At 48.4% G+C, this 17,722-nt stretch overlaps 9 protein-coding genes across 9 annotated transcripts; 5 read left to right on the plus strand and 4 right to left on the minus strand.

The window, feature by feature from the left end:
• Nucleotides 1–2,274: 2,274 nt before the first annotated feature.
• Nucleotides 2,275–3,006, plus strand: FOIG_07544 (uncharacterized protein; the record flags this gene model as incomplete). Its single annotated transcript, XM_031207118.1, has 1 exon — nucleotides 2,275–3,006. The coding sequence occupies one exon, from the start codon at nucleotides 2,275–2,277 to the stop codon at nucleotides 3,004–3,006; it is 732 nt and encodes a 243-aa protein (XP_031062651.1).
• Nucleotides 3,007–3,706: 700 nt separating this feature from the next.
• Nucleotides 3,707–4,753, plus strand: FOIG_07545 (arabinogalactan endo-1,4-beta-galactosidase; the record flags this gene model as incomplete). Its single annotated transcript, XM_031207119.1, has 1 exon — nucleotides 3,707–4,753. The coding sequence occupies one exon, from the start codon at nucleotides 3,707–3,709 to the stop codon at nucleotides 4,751–4,753; it is 1,047 nt and encodes a 348-aa protein (XP_031062652.1).
• A 1,557-nt stretch (nucleotides 4,754–6,310) lies between these two features.
• Nucleotides 6,311–7,066, minus strand: FOIG_07546 (uncharacterized protein; the record flags this gene model as incomplete). Its single annotated transcript, XM_031207120.1, has 2 exons — nucleotides 6,311–6,625; nucleotides 7,037–7,066. 2 exons carry the CDS (start codon nucleotides 7,064–7,066, stop codon nucleotides 6,311–6,313), a joined length of 345 nt encoding a protein of 114 aa, XP_031062653.1.
• Nucleotides 7,067–7,723: 657 nt separating this feature from the next.
• On the plus strand, nucleotides 7,724–10,117 carry FOIG_07547 (dipeptidyl-peptidase 4; the record flags this gene model as incomplete). The annotated part of the gene is made up of 1 exon (XM_031207121.1): nucleotides 7,724–10,117. One exon carries the CDS (start codon nucleotides 7,724–7,726, stop codon nucleotides 10,058–10,060), a length of 2,337 nt encoding a protein of 778 aa, XP_031062654.1. The 3' UTR covers nucleotides 10,061–10,117.
• Nucleotides 10,118–10,359: 242 nt separating this feature from the next.
• Nucleotides 10,360–11,263, plus strand: FOIG_07548 (uncharacterized protein; the record flags this gene model as incomplete). Its single annotated transcript, XM_031207122.1, has 3 exons — nucleotides 10,360–10,569; nucleotides 10,769–10,897; nucleotides 10,946–11,263. The coding sequence occupies 3 exons, from the start codon at nucleotides 10,360–10,362 to the stop codon at nucleotides 11,261–11,263; spliced, it is 657 nt and encodes a 218-aa protein (XP_031062655.1).
• A 197-nt stretch (nucleotides 11,264–11,460) lies between these two features.
• Nucleotides 11,461–12,473, minus strand: FOIG_07549 (uncharacterized protein; the record flags this gene model as incomplete). The annotated part of the gene is made up of 6 exons (XM_031207123.1): nucleotides 11,461–11,838; nucleotides 11,885–11,909; nucleotides 11,964–11,994; nucleotides 12,044–12,073; nucleotides 12,121–12,270; nucleotides 12,416–12,473. 6 exons carry the CDS (start codon nucleotides 12,471–12,473, stop codon nucleotides 11,461–11,463), a joined length of 672 nt encoding a protein of 223 aa, XP_031062656.1.
• A 1,193-nt stretch (nucleotides 12,474–13,666) lies between these two features.
• FOIG_07550 (uncharacterized protein) lies at nucleotides 13,667–14,776 on the minus strand (the record flags this gene model as incomplete). The annotated part of the gene is made up of 1 exon (XM_031207124.1): nucleotides 13,667–14,776. The coding sequence occupies one exon, from the start codon at nucleotides 14,774–14,776 to the stop codon at nucleotides 13,667–13,669; it is 1,110 nt and encodes a 369-aa protein (XP_031062657.1).
• Nucleotides 14,777–14,998: 222 nt separating this feature from the next.
• Nucleotides 14,999–15,583, minus strand: FOIG_07551 (uncharacterized protein; the record flags this gene model as incomplete). Its single annotated transcript, XM_031207125.1, has 1 exon — nucleotides 14,999–15,583. The coding sequence occupies one exon, from the start codon at nucleotides 15,581–15,583 to the stop codon at nucleotides 14,999–15,001; it is 585 nt and encodes a 194-aa protein (XP_031062658.1).
• Nucleotides 15,584–16,288: 705 nt separating this feature from the next.
• FOIG_07552 (uncharacterized protein) lies at nucleotides 16,289–17,583 on the plus strand (the record flags this gene model as incomplete). The annotated part of the gene is made up of 5 exons (XM_031207126.1): nucleotides 16,289–16,364; nucleotides 16,412–16,708; nucleotides 16,758–16,834; nucleotides 16,885–17,253; nucleotides 17,299–17,583. 5 exons carry the CDS (start codon nucleotides 16,289–16,291, stop codon nucleotides 17,581–17,583), a joined length of 1,104 nt encoding a protein of 367 aa, XP_031062659.1.
• Between the last annotated feature and the right edge of the window lie 139 nt (nucleotides 17,584–17,722).

Raw genomic sequence — 17,722 nt, forward strand, 5'->3', positions numbered from 1 at the left:
CTCGTTGGGTGACGAAGCTCGGCGACGAGTTGGCGGCCTCTCTCCAATGCATCAAGATATAATTTATACCTGGCCTCTGTTTCCTCAGGTGTACTGGTATCGGGATTTAAATCTTCGCAGAGGATCTGGCGAGTCTCTTTTGGGGGTATTTGCGTTCATTGTCGCGAAGGATCGACAATGGATTCGTTTTCGAGTTATAATAAGGTAATCGGCCAGATGGAAAACCTTTGAGACACAGGGCAGCGATGGAGCGGCGATAGACTCGTTGAGTAGAGGTTTGGAGTGTAGGAAAGCTTAAAGTAAAGAAACGGCGGAAAACGAAAAGGAAACGGCCATGGTTTAGCGATGGACTCGAGAAAGCGCGGCGATTCTTGATAGTAAGAAATCAATCAACACTGAGCGCGTTGTTCTTGTTAAAGCTTGAAGATTCCAGGAATTGGATGACAAGGAGACAGAGATATGAGCTGCTCTTACTCGAGATATGGCAGTTACTACCTGGACCCAAACATGTCTTACTGGAGGGCAGTAGAACCTGAAAGGCCACCCTCTTCTTCTACCTAGTTGCCACATGTAATCTCCATCAGCATCATCGCTTGACCATTATTTTCATCTTCAAAATTGCTACGCATTGGTGGGCTTCTACGCTTAATTGAGGTATGACATAGAGCATGGCCAATATCATCCTGAAAGAGGTCGTTTAACCGACTAAATAGCAATATATCTCCGATAGGAGAACGTTAATCCAAACCACCTGAGTTTCTAAGAGGTATCTAGTAGACCAGCATGGAATAACTACTGCACCTTGGTTAAGATAGCTCCTCGGAGCGTAATATGAGTAGTCAGCAAACTTGAAAGAAATTTCGATTATTGGTATATCTGGAGAACATTACTAGAGGCAAGGATGCCAGAGACCTTATGGAACTGCTAAGATACTGCTGTAACTGTGCAGTCCCTGTCGCCAACACTTCTCCGACGAGTATGGGTTGACCATATCTTCAATGTCGAGACAAAGCTGGTGGTCTAGGAGGCCATTCACCCATAAACAGAGACATACAGGTTCTCAACAACACAAGATCATTCTTGCGTTCACACGACACAACCCTGCTTTTTATGCAATCCTAGGGAGTCGTCTTGGGCGTCTGATAATGCGCATGCTGTTCGATCACCAACCAGAGCACCAAAGGGGCATTATTCGGCGGATGGTGACTCATGGCAACCGGTATTGGGATGGAGCGTTATTGCAGCTTCACATAAATATGAAAAGATTATGATTAGGTTTATAAGTTCTTAGGCTACTTTATGATAATCCTTATGAGTTCAGGAACGTTTAGAGTAGATTTACCTAGGCTTAGGCTGCTATTATGCTTTACTTTACAAGTCTTGAAATGACTCGCATCGCGAGTCGTAGCATCCGAGAGCCAATACCAGGTTGCATCAATATAGCAGGTGACGTCCTTTTTTGTTTTGAAGTTTATTTAGTCTTCTGAGATTGGTCTCGCTGTTGTGCAAAGCCCAGATCGTGGACGATTGGCAAGAAATTTTATGTAAGTGACTTGGAACACTGAAAGTCGAGGGACGGTGCAGACGGATATCAGCGACACCATTGGCTGCAGTGAGAAAGTGACTTTCGACACAAGGAGAAAAACCGTCTTATTGTTAAAGTTTAGAGATCATTGGCCCAAACGAGTAGAAAGACTGTGGCAAGATATACTCTTTTAAAAATAGCTATATTATTACGAGAGATAGATAGGCTTTAGGATACACGATTCTGTCGTGTGAATACGAGAATTTCTTAGGAATGTAGACCTTTGTCAGGCTCACAAAAATCGTCTTTCAAGGAATAGGCACATCAGCAACACTAAGTGTGCATATGTCGTGCATGGATCAAAAAATATTTTTTTTGAAAGGAGCTAGTGACGTCCCAGAGTCACAGTTTAATCCATTGAGAAAGGTTTCAAGACGTAGCAAGTGGTAACGATCAAAGAATTATTTTCACGCAACGAATGATAATAGCCTGCACCTGCACCCTTGATACCCAAAGCTAGGTTTTTTAAACTTCTTCCGGCGAAAATGTTATATTTGAGCACATTAAAGTAAAAGTATAGAAAATATCACCAATTCTGAGTTTGTTTGGGAGACTATAAAACCCAGCTCTACTCTCTTCAAACCTTTCCTCCAGGCAACTATCCAGTCTCTATCTTCCTCGCTGCCTTCTTTCCTCCTCATGCTTGCATCTCATCCCTCTTCTGGATTTCACAGCCGACAATATCGACCATGGAGTCCCGTGAGGAGCCCGACATGATACCCATCTATGAAGACGAACCGCGCATCATCTGGGTTGGCGATCGTGAAACTCTGTACGATGTCCTCGACGATCTTGATGATATCCCAAAATTCAAACCACGTCTCTTCATCACCCTCGAGGGGAATTATGTAGGACACGATACTAGAATCTCCATTATGCAGATCTACAACGCTGTGTCTCACCGCCTCTACCTCATCGACGTGTATTGGCTCGGCGCCACGACATTCTGGGCGTTTAATAGGTTCAAGACTTTTCTCAAGGGTATTTTGGAATCCGAGGATATCATCAAGGTCTTTTTTGACGCCAAGAAGTACTCCGAGGCACTGTATAGTCAGTACAAGATCAAGCTTGCTGGGGTTCACGATCTTCAGCTCATGGAGCTCGCAACTAGCGAGAATCCCTACAAGCTCAGTGATATTGACGGGTGTTTCTCCCGAGACGCCCCCCGGCTGTCCGGAAATGGGGGGCTGCTATGGGATCTTCGAGGAGCGGCCCCTTCCTGGAGTTCTCACCGGATACGAGCCCGATATGTGCAGATCTTCCCTGAGCTATACGCTTGTTACGACGCTAAGCTACGGGCACAACCTGCGCAACGGGAAAACATGATATCTGCTTCGAAAGCCATAGTTGCACTGTCGCAGACCACGATATGTGCTACTGAGGAATGGCATCAGGCTCTCATGCGTCGTGATGCCGACTGAAGTTATATCTTGTTCACTGTGGCTTTTTTTGGTGGATTCTGGGACGCCATAACAATTTGCCAAAGATTTCCATGGTTTTTCAGCTGATGAAGACTTGATATGGATAAAAGTTGTTGGGAGTACTGCGAAACATATGGCTTAAAAAAGTCCACTTGCTCGGATGACAGAAAACAGCCACCCTGTGACTGTGGCTAGACTAGATTCGATAATTAATAGGTTTGTGCCCATTGAGAGGGTGCCCATTGAGAGGGTGCCATGCGCGGAATAAACAAAGAGAGAGACATATAGTAACGAATGAATGAAGACCATCTTATCCCATCTATCCCACTACATCATCGTGACTATATTCTCCATGCATTCCCATTCGGGCGGATAAGCAAGCTGCACAAGTCCCGTTAGAGCATGTCAATTCTCGGAGCCGGTACTTCTAGCTCCGCTTCTAGACACCCGATTACGGCAGTTGTCTTCCGAACTTTCTCTCACGAGGTTTCATCCATGATTAAGGAGCGCTAGACCCTTGTCGGAATAATTGGTGAAACATCCTTCATCCGAGCTGTGATTGGAGGAATAACGAACATCCCTGTACCGATCCTACGGCATCTTGGGCGTATTTAGTTGGTACACTTAAAGGGGAGAGCTGCTACTTAAGAGAACAAATTTCTCCCTCGAGGTGTTGAGTGCTTTTCAAATCATCGTTAAAATGGTGCTGCTTCGATTCTTGGCATTTCTGTCCTACTGCTCGGTCGCTCTGGCCTTGACCTACAAGGGCGTCGACTGGTCCTCCGTTCTTCTTGAAGAACAGAAGGGCATCCAATACACTGCCGGTGGTTCCGCTCAGCCACTTGAGAAGATCCTCGCCGCAAATGGCGTCAACTCAGTTCGCCAGCGAGTCTGGGTGAACCCATCCAATGGCGACTACAACCTCGACTACAACCTCAAGCTCGCCAAGCGTGCCAAAGCCGCGGGCCTCAGCGTCTACTTGACACTTCACTTCAGCGACACTTGGGCTGATCCTGGTCACCAAGCGATCCCCTCGGGATGGCCGACCGATATCGATAACCTGGCCTGGCGGCTGTATAACTATACTCAACAAGTCTCCAACGCGTTCCAGTCTGCTGGTGTTCCGCCTGCCATCATCTCCATTGGCAATGAGATCACAGCCGGCCTCCTCTTCCCCACTGGCTCGACCAAGTCTTACTACAACATCGGACGCCTTCTCAATTCCGCAGCCTATGGTATCAAGGACTCTTCTATCAACCCTAAGCCCAAGATCATGATTCATCTCGACAAGGGCTGGGACTGGGGTACCCAGGAATACTTCTATACCCAAGTCCTCAACCAAAAGGGTCTTACTCTCGGTGCCTTCGATGCCATGGGTGTTTCATACTATCCTTTCTACGGATCTGGCGCCACTTTCTCTGCTCTCGAAACATCTCTTACAAATATGGCCAACAAATGGGGCAAACAGATCTTCGTCAGTGAGCTTGATTGGCCGACCTCGTGTCCGTCGCCAGCGCAGCCCTTCCCAAGTGATATGAAGAATATACCATTCTCTGCCGATGGCCAGACGCAGTTCATCAAGAAGGTGGCCAGCATTGTTAGTAAGGTCAAGGGAGGAGCTGGACTATACTACTGGGAACCTGCTTGGATGAACAACCAGGCCCTTGGCTCATCTTGTCCCTCGAACACCTTGTTCTCATGGCCTGGCAAGGCACTGTCGAGCCTCTCTGTATTCAAGAGCATTTAAACGGACCGGCCTTGTCGGGCCTGAACTTTTCATCACATATATGCAGCGAATAAGTACATATGCAAATACATAAATTGAACTGATTGCCCACATTAAAGTGATGTTTGCTGTTGTCTAGTTAGTTCATGGCAAATCTGTCACAAGAGGTCAAACATACGCTGTGCCTTACTCGGATCTCTTGCGCACTATCCTTGGTAGCAATACGGATGGGGTTACCTCGAGATTGAGAGCTGCCACCTGGATAGTATTTTAGCCCGTGGCTTTGAGGTTTCGCTATGTTCATGCAACATGTTGCTGATCGGTCTGTGAGCGATGACTCTAGATCAATGAGGCTCCTCACTGTATTTAGCTACCACAAATGTGACCAGATGTCCCTCCCGAGTTCGAGCCTCTTGCCTTCGGAGCCCTTGACCCTATTCATTCGTTATCGGTGTGGTCCTTTTCACGCCAATGGCTAGTGCCTTCAGAGCCTCGGCTGTTTACCGAGTCATTATTGCACCATGTAGATCCCAAAAGTTGTTCAAGTCTTCTTCTTTCAACGCGATTATGCACCATATAAAATACCTAGACTACTGGCAAGGCTATTCAGTTCGTATCAGTTACACAGCAAACTGTCAAAACACTCTGAATGGGACCCTAAGCATTCAAAAAATCCCTAGCTTCTTTATAACGACTTCGCCTACCAGCATGACAGCCGCCACCAAAGAATCAGCAGCAACTCATGGGCTTCGCCTTTCCCATGGGGTCGAAACAGCATTCCTTGGCGATGAAGTTTACCGCTCATTCTTTTTGTGGTTGCGTCTGCGGATTCTGCCAAACCATGCTGAGCAAGTCTGCAATGGGCTCAGCCACCTTTGGAGAGAGTGGGCTTGATGTTATTAGGACATGAATACTGTGGCTGGAGACTACCTGCGATGTTTGGCTCAGATAAGGTTCGCCAACGCATCGCGGCTTTTAATCCCGCCCACACTGGCTTTGATGACGGAGCTGTAGCTATTAAATGCAATTCTTCGGGCTAGTCTATTTGAGTGGCTGTGGCGGTGAATAACGTTGAGAACAAGGCCGAATTATGCGTAATGGTTCTAAATCAGGCATCGATCAAACGAACTGCGCCACTGTGTACTCCTCGACTGTGGCGCTCCAGTCACTCAGCGTCACGGCGAGAATATTTTCAGTGTTCGATCCTAGGTTCTACAGCTTTGATGTGGAGATATGAGGAACGGTGTAGCAATGAGGGTGAAGCCGCGATAGGATGGTGGATAGTCGTAGGCCGGTTCTGGTGCCAAAGCTCGAACAGTCAATAATTGATGACGAGCAAGACATATCTTGCGCTTGGGCAACAGACGATTTGGCAGGAATTCTTTTGATAGAAATCGTGTCTTGGATCATTGTAGAAGAGGACCTGTTCACAGTATGATTTAGAACTTCGCAACGGATACATAAAAAATCCAGAACCCAAGGTAATGTGCAGAGCCGTATATACTTCTAGGTACTGCGATAACGGCTAGGGGGAAGAGGGGCACCAATACCGTCCTGCTCACTACTCTCCACCTCAGTCTATTCCATGTTTTGGTGACGGCGCTGAGGAGTGGCTTCGGCGGGCCCACGGCGAGAAACACCCTGCCCGGCAAAACGAACGATGATACGAAGGGTCGGATTACTGGCCGCGACACATCTCTCTATCACAGCGATGAAATCGGCGGGGAGTTCCTTAGGCCAAGACGCTTTCTTGCGATGATTCATGTTGGGGAGAGGATCATGGAAGGCGAGGGGCAGCCGATCGCTAGCTTCACTGGATTCTCGGGCGTACGAAGGGGTGATGCGACTGATGTTGTCCTCAATCTCATCATCGTCATGCTGCTCACCACCAGCCTAAATGGAGTAAGAGTCAGCGACGAAGCATCAGAAACTGATAGGCGACCTGACCTGGACTCGGTAGATGAGGGAAAGGTATTCACGGATGGCGGCAAGCTCTCGGACTTGAAGGACAGGGATCCCGATTAAGCATTAGGGGTCCTCCTATCGTTGCGCGGCAGTCAGCATCTCTTGGAATAAATCTCTTCTCGCCCTCAGATCTGTTTTTATTTCTTCCTCGTCGATGCTCGTTTTATTAGCTTCATCTTATGTCATTAACTTTTCCACGTTTATAATACTCTCTTGACGTCTGCAATTCTAAGAACTTTACGCCCTGGTTGTTAATCGATATCTATCGCCATCGTCGTTGCAGCTACCTTTGCGCAGTTTGAATTCGACGAAGAGAGAGGGTTCCGTCGCCTCGCTGACCTCGAACTTCTTTGCGCTCTTTCTGCACATCGAGACTGTAAAATGCAACGGCAAAATAAAACTAGTCTAAGAGTTAACCAAGCTTTACCTAACCTAACCTAAACTACCCTAAGATGCTCTAAATTTATCCAAATCTTGCAGCCACTTGGGACGAAAGTCAAGAGTCTTCTATTGCTTACAAGACTGTCTGTTTATACGTTAATGATCCGACAACAATCCAAATGAGGGGTAGACCAGACCATCACAATCAATAGTTAGTTACCCTGAACTTCCTTCCAATTACAGGCGGCCAATTCCCGCCCGTAATTGGCTCACCCCAAACCCAACTTTAAATTCAAGGATCGACGCCTTATCAACAATAACAGCAATAACCTTCCTTCCTTATCTTTTCTTACGAACTTTTGTCGCTCTCCCAAGAAACCAAGTCTTGGCCAACGCAACATAACACGGGGAACTTTGTAAAAATGGTCCAAAGCGGCAGGTCTCAAACCCCTGTAGCATTCCACATCTAAACCGCTGCGGGAAGGCGCCTATCTCACTAGCCCTTGTCGATCCCCGGTATAAGCTTAATATCGTCCCGGAAGTTAATCCACTATAAGAACGCCGTGTAACGCGTTGAATTCTTTTTCTTGTTTTTTTTCTTTCTCCTCAAGGTTCTCTACTGCAGCCTCGATTCAATCGTTCATCATGGCCGCGAAATTACTGGCCACGCTTTTGGCGCTCGCCCCGCTGGGTTTGGCGATTGATCCTCCTAGACAGCCGCATCAACCTGTCGGTGAGGGGGATCGCCTACTTACCTTCAATGAGACGAGTCCAAGCGCCAAATTGAGACCTACCACCATGAGTGTAGAATGGTCTTCCGCTGGACAAGACGGAAACTATATTGTTCTCAGCGACGATGGCGATCTCGTTCTCGAAGACATCGTCAGCGAAAAGACAACAAAGTTCGTCACAGCCGACAAACTCCCCAAGGATCTGCACGAGTATTGGATCAGCGGTGATGCCAAGCGCGTTCTCGCCGCCTCAAACTACACCAAGCAATACCGATACTCGTATTTCGCTGATTATTTCATTCTTGACGTCGAGTCTGGCGAGAGTGAACCTCTTGTGAAGGATCAGGTTGGCGATATTCAGTATGCGCAGTTTGCGCCGAGTGGAGAGGCTGTTGCATTCGTGCGGGGCAACAATCTCTTCATTCGTGATGCGGAGGGCAAGGTTGACCAGATTACGACTGATGGTGGACCGGATATGTTCCACGGTGTGCCTGATTGGGTGTATGAGGAGGAGATTTACGGTGGACGCTCAGCGCTGTGGTGGTCGCCTGATGCCAAGTTCCTTGCGTTCCTGAGCTTCAATGAGACTGGCGTCGGGACTTTTACTATTCCTTACTACATGGATAACCAGAAGCTTGCGCCTACATACCCTCGCGAGCTTGATCTTCGATACCCCAAGGTTGGATCCAAGAACCCCACCGTCGAGCTTAACATTCTTGATCTTTCGGGGGGCGAATACAAGCCTGTCCCTGTTGATGCCTTCGAACCCGAGGAGCTCATCATTGGTGAAGTTGCTTGGGTCACCAAGGATCATAGCTCCCTCATCTACCGCGCTTTCAACCGTGTTCAAGACCATGATGCTCATGTTGTCGTGAATCCTGAGACGCTCAAGTCAAAGGTCGTTCGGGAGCGAGATGGCAGCGATGGATGGCTTGAGCATACCCTTTCCATCTCCTTCGTTGGTCCTCTGAGTTCCAAGAAGAAGGATGCTTATTACGTTGATGTTTCAGACGAGGATGGTTGGAACCACATTTACTTGTATCCTGTCAACGGCGGAAAAGCTATTCAGCTTACTTCTGGCAAGTGGGAGGTTTCGACTATTCTCAACATCGACACTGCTAAGAAGCTTGTTTACTTCCAAGCTTCGAAGCGACACTCTACCGAGCGACATGTCTACAAGGTCTCGTGGGAGACTAAGAAGATCACCCCTCTCGTCGATGACAAGACCCCCGGCTACTGGTCTGCATCGTTTTCTTCCAGCGGTGGTTACTACATTCTTCACTACCAGGGCCCCGACGTTCCGTACCAGGAGCTTTACACCACCAACACTACCAGCAAGCCCGTTCGTACTTTGGTCGACAACAAGGCTTTCTACAAGAACATCACGCAGTACAGCATGCCCAACATCACGTACTTTGAACTCAAGCACCCGGATGGTTACTCTCTGAACGTCATGCAGCAACTCCCCGTCAACTTCGACCCCGCGAAGAAGTACCCTGTTCTTTTCACTCCCTACGGTGGACCCAACTCTCAGCGCGTCGCCAAGTCTTTCCAATCCCTAGGATGGAAGTCTTACATTTCGTCTGATCCTGAACTTCAGTACATCGTCTACACCGTCGATAACCGCGGAACCGCCATGCAAGGCCGCAAGTACCGATCACTCGTTACATCTCAGCTCGGAAAGCTTGAGCCGCTTGATCAGATCTGGGCTGCGGAACAGCTCATCAAGAGATATAGTTTCATCAACGCTGATAAGGTTGGAATGTGGGGCTGGTCGTATGGTGGATATCTCACAGCCAAGACCGTCGAAGCAGACTCTGGCGTGTTTAGCTTCGGTCTCATCACAGCTCCTGTGTCAGACTGGCGCTTCTACGACTCCATGTACACAGAGCGCTACATGAAGACTCTGGACGAGAACAAGGATGGATATCTCGAGACAGCCGTCCACAACGTCGATGGTTTCAAAAACATCGCCGGCAGTTTCAGTATTCTTCACGGCACTGGTGATGACAACGTTCACTACCAACATGCCGCTGCTATGATTGATCTTCTTGTTGGCGCGGGCGTGTCACCTGAGAAGATGAAGATGTTTGCGTTCACGGATAGTGATCACAGTATTGTGTACAATGGCGCTTCGCCTTGGATTTACAAGTATCTTACTGCGAGGTTGTATGATGAGGTTAAGAGGCAGCCTAAGGCTAAGGCGTTGACTCATCAGTGGAATAAGAGACGGGTGGAGATTGTGGCATAAGTTCCTTTGCTCCTTGGGTAGATTGATAGAAAAATAGAAAGTCTATGCAGTGCAAGAATTACTGATCTACGGATGTGAACCCCAGTCGCGTACTTATCTATGTACTCAAAGGACTTGGAAAGTATTAGGTTACTTATGGTCGCATCATCATAAGCTTTAGAGTCCTTATGATGATCTCTTCTTAAACTTTAGGATCCTTAGTATGAAGGTTAGTCCTAAGGTTAGGCCTAAATCAGACATTCTTCTCTTTATCGCCGACCGTTTGCTTTTCCCGTCTGTAACCCACCGTGTAATTCACCATGTTGATGCTGCCTACTATTGCGCCTGCCTTGGCGGAGTTTGTCTACGATAAGGATATCAGCTTTACCCCGTTCACTGAACCAGATGAGATTCCCTATTTTGGGTGCCTCATGGCCATCCATCGCAATGCGCGTCTGCTCTGCGTCGCCAAAGACTCGGCAAAACACATTTGTCTTTGCTGCCAGAACTCAAGAAAGAAATGCGGGTCTGTAAGTTATCGTTATTTATTTATTAGTCTTGACTTTGATCTGACCTTTATCGGACATCCCTCGCGAAATCCTCGGCGCCACCCAATTCTACTGGAACCACGTCTCTCGACTCCAAACCCTCGCTGCCACCCCCGAATCTCCCGATACCAGACAATCCTAGCGCCTTTCGTCCGTCCTCGAAGACTGCGCTTCGGCTTAGCGAGCCGTCGCCGAACAGATCCCGGACCCGCTCAAGTTGTCGAGCGACGATCCTGACGTTGCTTTGACCATCCAGACACAAGACTCTGCGGCGAACCGCGAGTTGCTCTCCTTGCAACTCCTCCAGTCTGTAAGTACAGCAATTGCTTAGCATTCATTCGCCGTTGATACTCCTTAGGCTGGTGCCAATTTTTCCCTTAAGGAAATGCAGGCTCGAGTTGCGGCCGCGACGCCATTATACGCTCGCGATGACTCGAAGGCTGTCCGTATGCGCAAGGCGCTCCATCGTCTCCCCAATGCCGACAAGACCCCCTATGGGCCTGATGATGGGGACCTCGAGGATTTACCCCTGGAGCTTAATGACACCCTCATCGACCAGATGAACGAAGCCCGCCACAGTGGGTGTTCTGCTCCTGTCTGCCCCCCTGTGTTTGTCGGAATGGTACCCGTCAAGCGAGGGCCTGCCCAGGCCACACCGCGTAAGCGCAAGGCCTAGGATTGAGTTGTCTCCGCGGGGTTTATTGTTTTGCTATTCGCGCCCGTTGGGCAACTTTCTTCATCTACTCCGCTGGTTTGGCGAAAAAGGTACGGCTTTACTCTTACATCTTAGCTACGATCTATCGCGGTAGGACGATCGACATCAGTGTCGGGATTCCCGCTCTCAGCTGCAGTGTCACCACTGACAATCCAGACTTATCGTGCTTCTCCCAAGCTCTCCATTTCTGTTTCTGATTCACCATCGAGTCTCTCCCCACCGTAGCTATCATATGGCACAGGTTCCTCAGCATTCCTTCTCCAAAGGATCCATTTGTGCACAAAGTAAGGAAGCTGTTCATGCCATACCCACATCACCAGTTGGATCTTTGGGCGCTTATAGACCGTTTCAAGGTCTTCCAGGCTACGGCTGCTCGTCTCTTCAATCAAGAAGAGGACGAGGATGAATGCGATGACATTGAGGACGGAGAAAACTCCCAGTGTTCCTCTTGCATGAAAGGCATCATAGATTTCTGGCAATAAGATGGAGAGAAGACCAGCGAAGAAGAGGTTCATAGTAATGGCGACAGAGGCCCCCTGGATCATGTTAGGGCAGGATGATGGTGGATCTGGGTCAACTTACTGCTTCACGATGAGATGATAGGAAACTTAGTCAAGTTAGTGTTTCTGTAGATCTTGTTGTCAAAGGTAGGGGTACTTACCTCTCAGAAGCTAAAGTAAATGGGATCGGTCCTGAACCCTCGTCAGCTATGTTTCTGGTCCATGGGTACTGGTTACCCACCTAGGCCAGTGGCATAAGCAGCCACGAAACCTGTATCAAGTCAGAACAGCCCCCTCATACCGGCTGCGAGAACTCACAGAATACGAAGACCGTTCCCACGATGTCTCGAGCCTCTATACCCTTTGAGAAATTGTCGTTGTACGCAATAGCTGCCGCCATGAGAAACAGGCTCATCAACGGTAGTGTGAAGAGTAGCCATCGCCTGCGGCCAAGCGTGTCGGTAGATCCTGCGGCAGTTAGTTTATTATAAGCTAGAACCAAGCAGCTACTAATCTCGTAGCAAGTAGTCCGAATAGAAAATTTACACCACCTGTACCGTAGAGTCAGTGTCAGACACGAGGTCATACGAGTGGAGACCCTTGAAGCACGTACCAAATCCTACGCTATATGCTAGAGTTGCCTTGAGGTTGTCGTATGCCCCACTGAACATCTTGTTCGAGTAGAATGCGAAGACGTTGACTAAAAGTGCTAGTACATCTTATCAAAAGGCCTTTGAACGTACCTCCGCATAGCTGCTGGGCCAGGGAGACTATGCAGGTACTGTATACCGCATTTCTCAAGAATCTTGCTTGGAAAAGGGTCGAGTACTGCAGCTTTGATAGGTTCAAGGATGCTACAACTCGTCCCATATATGTGAGTCCGTTGTGCTTAATCCTCTCTATGCTTGTCTGGTCCAGCTCCGTCCTCTGGGGACGGTTGGGCCACCATATAAGGATGAGTGCTGCAATCACAAGACCTTGAGTCTACTTCTCGAAGCTCTAAATGGGTCGATGCACCGGTCAAGCCTGACGCGTGCGGATCCAGATAGTCATGACGCTTCATCTCTGATCGACATCAATTCGGCAGATGCATATGGCAAGGCAGCTCTATTTATGGCATGTGCGCAGGGCAACTTGAGAATGATGCGGAAGCTCCTCGACGCAGGAGCGCATGTGAATGCCGCAGACAAGACGGGAGTGTGCCCTATACTTGCTTGCTCGGCTAGGACTGGAATATCATTGGCAAGGAGGGAGGAGATGATCCTACGCTTGCACGCTAAGGGTGCAGACCCGGATCAGCAGTATATCGATGGAAACACGGCGAGGAAGGAACTCCGAAGACTCTTCTCGTCGAGTAAAGCGGTGAATAAGTTCCTATCTCTTAACCCTGCAACAGAGTTGGAGAGGTTGGAGAAGAAGGCTAGAGAGGAGAGGAAAGGCAGTGACGCAGTTGCGAGCACGACTAGAAGCATGCTTTCATTGAGACGGGTATTTAGTTCAATTAGTTGGGAGACACGGAGTTCGTCGCCGTCAAGTTGGCCTTTTAACTCCTATTTGGTGTTTTGTAGGGAAGTCTTGACTTATTTTCAAACCTCTTCCTGGAGAATTGAATTCTTCCCACTCATGAGCTGTCTAGTACATCCACTGAAGTGGGCTTCCTCATATGTTGTCTATAGCAGACCTTCCCCTGTCCGTCAGATCTAATTATGTGCGTAATTTCGTAGCTAATGCGACCAATATGTTATTTTCTGACAAGCTCCTTTCCAATGGGTATAAAAGCCTTGCGTGTGACGAGAAAATTTCATTCCGAAATTGAAGACAGTCCAGATTGTTATCGAAGTAAGCTAGCTTTCAGTCGCAAGTCCTAGCTACGATCTGCTGTGGTGGGATGATCAATATCAGCTGTAGATTCACCAGCCCCAGTAGCAGTGGCATCGGCCTCAGTAGAAGAAGCAGCATCATCGGTAACAGGATCAGCGACTTCAGTTGCAGGAGCATCAACATCAACCGCCGTCTCCTTCGCCTCATGTTCACCATTACTTATCCAGACCGCCGCCCTCTTCTCCAAAAACGCAGCAATACCCTCCTTAGCATCCTCACTCTTCGCATGCAGCGCCATAACTCTAGCCGCAAATTGAGTAGCCTGATCGTATCCATCACCATACGTTTTTCCAAATCCAAACTGCGACCAGTATGCCCATTTTCCTACAGCCTGCTGCTGGGGCGACATTGAAGCTAGTCGCTCAATCACAGCTGCTACACGTTTTTCAAGAGCCTCTTCTGGACCTTCGCCTGGTGAGACTTTGACAACGTCGACGGCGTCTGGGTAGTCTGATGCTTTGATTGGTTCTGCTGTGGCGAGGAGTCGATATGTCGCCGCTGCGGGAAAACGTCGTGAAATTGCTGTTGAGGGACTAGTGCATGGTAACCCGATCTTTGCTCCTGGGAGAGCAAACTGGGTGTCTGGTAGAGCAATGGGGAAGTCGGTGCTCATGGCAAGTTGGAATCCAGCAGCCGTCGCAAGCCCTTGGATTGGACAAACAACTGGGACAGGGCTCCTCCGAATGGTCATCATGACATCGGAGCAAAGGTTAAACAGAGTCTTGACATCATCCCGACTCATCTTAGACAGCTCTTTGAGATCATGGCCCGATGAGAAGACAGGCCCTTCGCTTCTAAGGACAAGAACATCAGGTGCACCAACACGTTGTTTCTTCCATTCAGATGCGCTGACGAGCCAGCCCCAACGCTTCCATTGCTTCGAGGTTGGATCTTGTAAGGCCTCTTCGAGCTCTTCGAGAGCGTTAGGGGTGAATTTGGGGAGCAGGCCCATTCGCCTGGTAGGTCGTAATGTGAGGGCGCTGTCGAGCTGGGACTTGAGGTCTTTGAGCACGGGGATGCTGAGGGCGTTGCGCTTGGTGGGGTTTGAGAGACGGATGTAGGCGACTCTTGGGGGGAGTTTTGGGAACGGCATTTTGGTTGAGTTTGTGATATATTCGTGTTTATGTGATGAGAGATGTCGGATTGCAATGATGACTTTGGTGGTTGATGATATGATGTGAGTTTGGTGGCTAACCCCGCACTTTCTGTTGTCTGCTCAACCTCGGGCAGTACATACATAACCGTGATTTAACGAGAATTGAAATGCAGTAGTGACCACCATAGAAACACTGTCAAAAGTAAATCCCCTACATCACTATTCTTCCTTCTTCTCTCCGTTCTCTTCCTCGTATCTAGGATTTCCTCTTCCTCTCCTCTCCATAATCGCCCTCGACTCCCCTCTCTTCCCCTCCGTAACCTTCATCTCCATAACCCTCTCATAGAACGGAACACTCTTCTCCCAATCACCCGTAGCAAGCATACTCTTTCTCAAATGAGGCATTGACTCCGAAACTTCATTTACACATTCCATAAGCCATGTGCCTAGTCCTTCGCTGCGGTAGGCGGGGGAGACCCAGACATCGGTTATGTAGAGGACTGTTGTGAAGTCTGTGATGCAGCGCGCAATGCCGATGAACTTTGGACCGGAGGGTTTCCTCTTGGTGGGATTACCGGGAGACGGGGTTGGTGAGTCTTGATCTGTGTCGTAGAGCCCGAAGCAGAGGCAATTGTCGAGCATTTCGCGGGTCGCGTCTTCTGGGAGAGGTTTCGCCCAGTAAATTTCGTCGGAGGTGAAGACTTTGATGACCTCATTGACTGGGATCAATGAGGGGTCAGTTGAGATGAGAAACTCGTCTCGTCTCCATGACTTTTGTCGTAGCTGAGAAGCTGCTGTGGCCATTTTGTGAATTTCAAAGGAGGTTGATGATGTTGACTTTGGAGTTGAGAGTTTTAACGGCCTGGCCTGACTTTGATGGATCCGCCTGCCATATCCGTCTGTACTAGCTCTTTGCAGCAAGCTGAAAAGGCACGAGACTCTCCCGAATAATCTTTCAGGATGTTCCAAGGGTGATATTACTCAATAAGAACCCCTCTAAGTTTCGGGTTCCAAACGCATTCATTGATGTGAGCGTTCGAGATTTTGGTGAGGACCATTTTGAATGAGAGGACTGGTGCTCAAAATATAGAGCCAGGATAGTGTGCTTTCACCATTCGCCGCAAGACCAAGAGAACATAACCATCCATTCTCTCGCGAAATCAGATTCGACAACAGTCTTTAACAGATCGTATCGCGCTTTGAGCAGTTAAAACAATCAAACTGCGCAAGATAACGTTGCTGAAGTCTTTAGCCTGACTAAGCCCCCCAGGATGAAATTGCGCCATTGTTATCAAGATTGAGCAAGCAGTTGATCAACATCGGAAAACATCTTCCCCTCCATAGCGTGGCATCTCATGCGGAGAAGTCAATCACGACATCGCTATCTCCATTGATATGTCAGCGTATCAAATGTCGCGCATATATATCAACTTGACTATCTTCCTCCAGCCCTCATTTGGAGACGATAACTTGCACCCAAACCTGTAAACTCAGCCAGTATTCAACACGATGCCATCTGCTATCTCAGAGATTCCCCAATACTCCTACGTCCCAGAGACAAAGGAAGATCTTGACTGGGCAGACTGTACCTCCCCTCATCCCCTCTTCCCCATATGTATCTGACCCTCCCAGTGGCAAACATTGATCTGTCAAAATATGGTACTCCCGAAGGCAACGCTGAGCTCGCGCAAACGCTCATCGAAGCAATCCGCACCAAAGGCTTCTTCTACGTAACCAAGTTTGACATTACCCAATCTGCCATTGACAGGCAATTCGCTCTTGGCAATGCCTTTTATAACCTTCCCATCGAAGAGAAGCTCAAATATGTTCCTGATCTTGATGCGGGAGAGTATAATGGCTACAGACCAGGTGGACGAAGGATCCTGTCGGGTGGTGTGAAGGAGAAGACTGAGGTTTGGAACATGGCTAGTAAGTTGATCTAATGATCAAATTAACTTGCAGTACTGACTTGGTGTAGCGGACAATGGAAAGATCACGCAGCCTGTACCTAAGTTGTTGAAGGATCACATCGATGAAATCACCACTTTCGCCAAGGTAACCCATTCACCCTCGTTGACCCCAACCATACTGACACTCAACTCAAGGACTTGCACGAGAAAGTCCTCGATCCTCTCTACCATCTCACAGCCCTCGCCCTCCAAATCCCAGAAGACCATCTCGTCAACCTGCACAAATGGGGAACTCACAACGAATCCCACCTCCGCTACATGAAATACGGAAAGTTCTCCCCCGAAGAGATTGAGAAACTCGAAGATGGTCTTTGGTCTCGCGGCCATACTGATCTTGGCTCATATACTCTTCTCTTCCGTCAGCCTGTAGCGGGTCTTCAGATCAAGGATCACAAGACTGGTGATTGGAAGTGGGCTAAGCCGCTTGATGGAAGTTTGACGGTTAATGCTTGTGATGCGTTGAGTTTTCTTACGGGGGGTTATGTTCAGTCTACCATCCATCGAGTACGTCAAACCCTTCTCGCCTATTTAACAGACTAACAGGTTTAGGTATCTGTTCCTCCTAAGGATCAACGTGACGTAGACCGTCTTGGTCTTTTGTATTTCTCCCGCGCTGAGAACGATCTTGTGCTCAAGACTATTGACTCGCCTCTTTTGAAGCGTGAGGGTTTCACTCAGAATGAGTTTGAGAGGGGAAACCATCCTGTCCCGACTATGGGAGAGTTTACAACGTTGAAGCAGACGTGGCAGCAGTCGCAGAAGAGAGGAATTACGTATGATGAGTTGGAGGGACAGCAGATTCTGCCTGGCTTCCATGGAAGAAGTTTCAAGTAGTTCTAACTTCAGGGTAGGCGAGAAAGCTTAAGATACGAGTCACAGAAATGACAGACATCGCTCATAGTTCGTTTGATTTTGGCATTGCCATTTATTATTGAATTATACTGTTCTTGAAGTTCATTGAAATCCCAATCGA

The sequence above is a fragment of the Fusarium odoratissimum genome (genome assembly GCF_000260195.1).
Source record: "Fusarium odoratissimum NRRL 54006 unplaced genomic scaffold supercont1.11, whole genome shotgun sequence".
Taxonomy (NCBI): Eukaryota; Fungi; Ascomycota; class Sordariomycetes; order Hypocreales; family Nectriaceae; genus Fusarium; species Fusarium odoratissimum.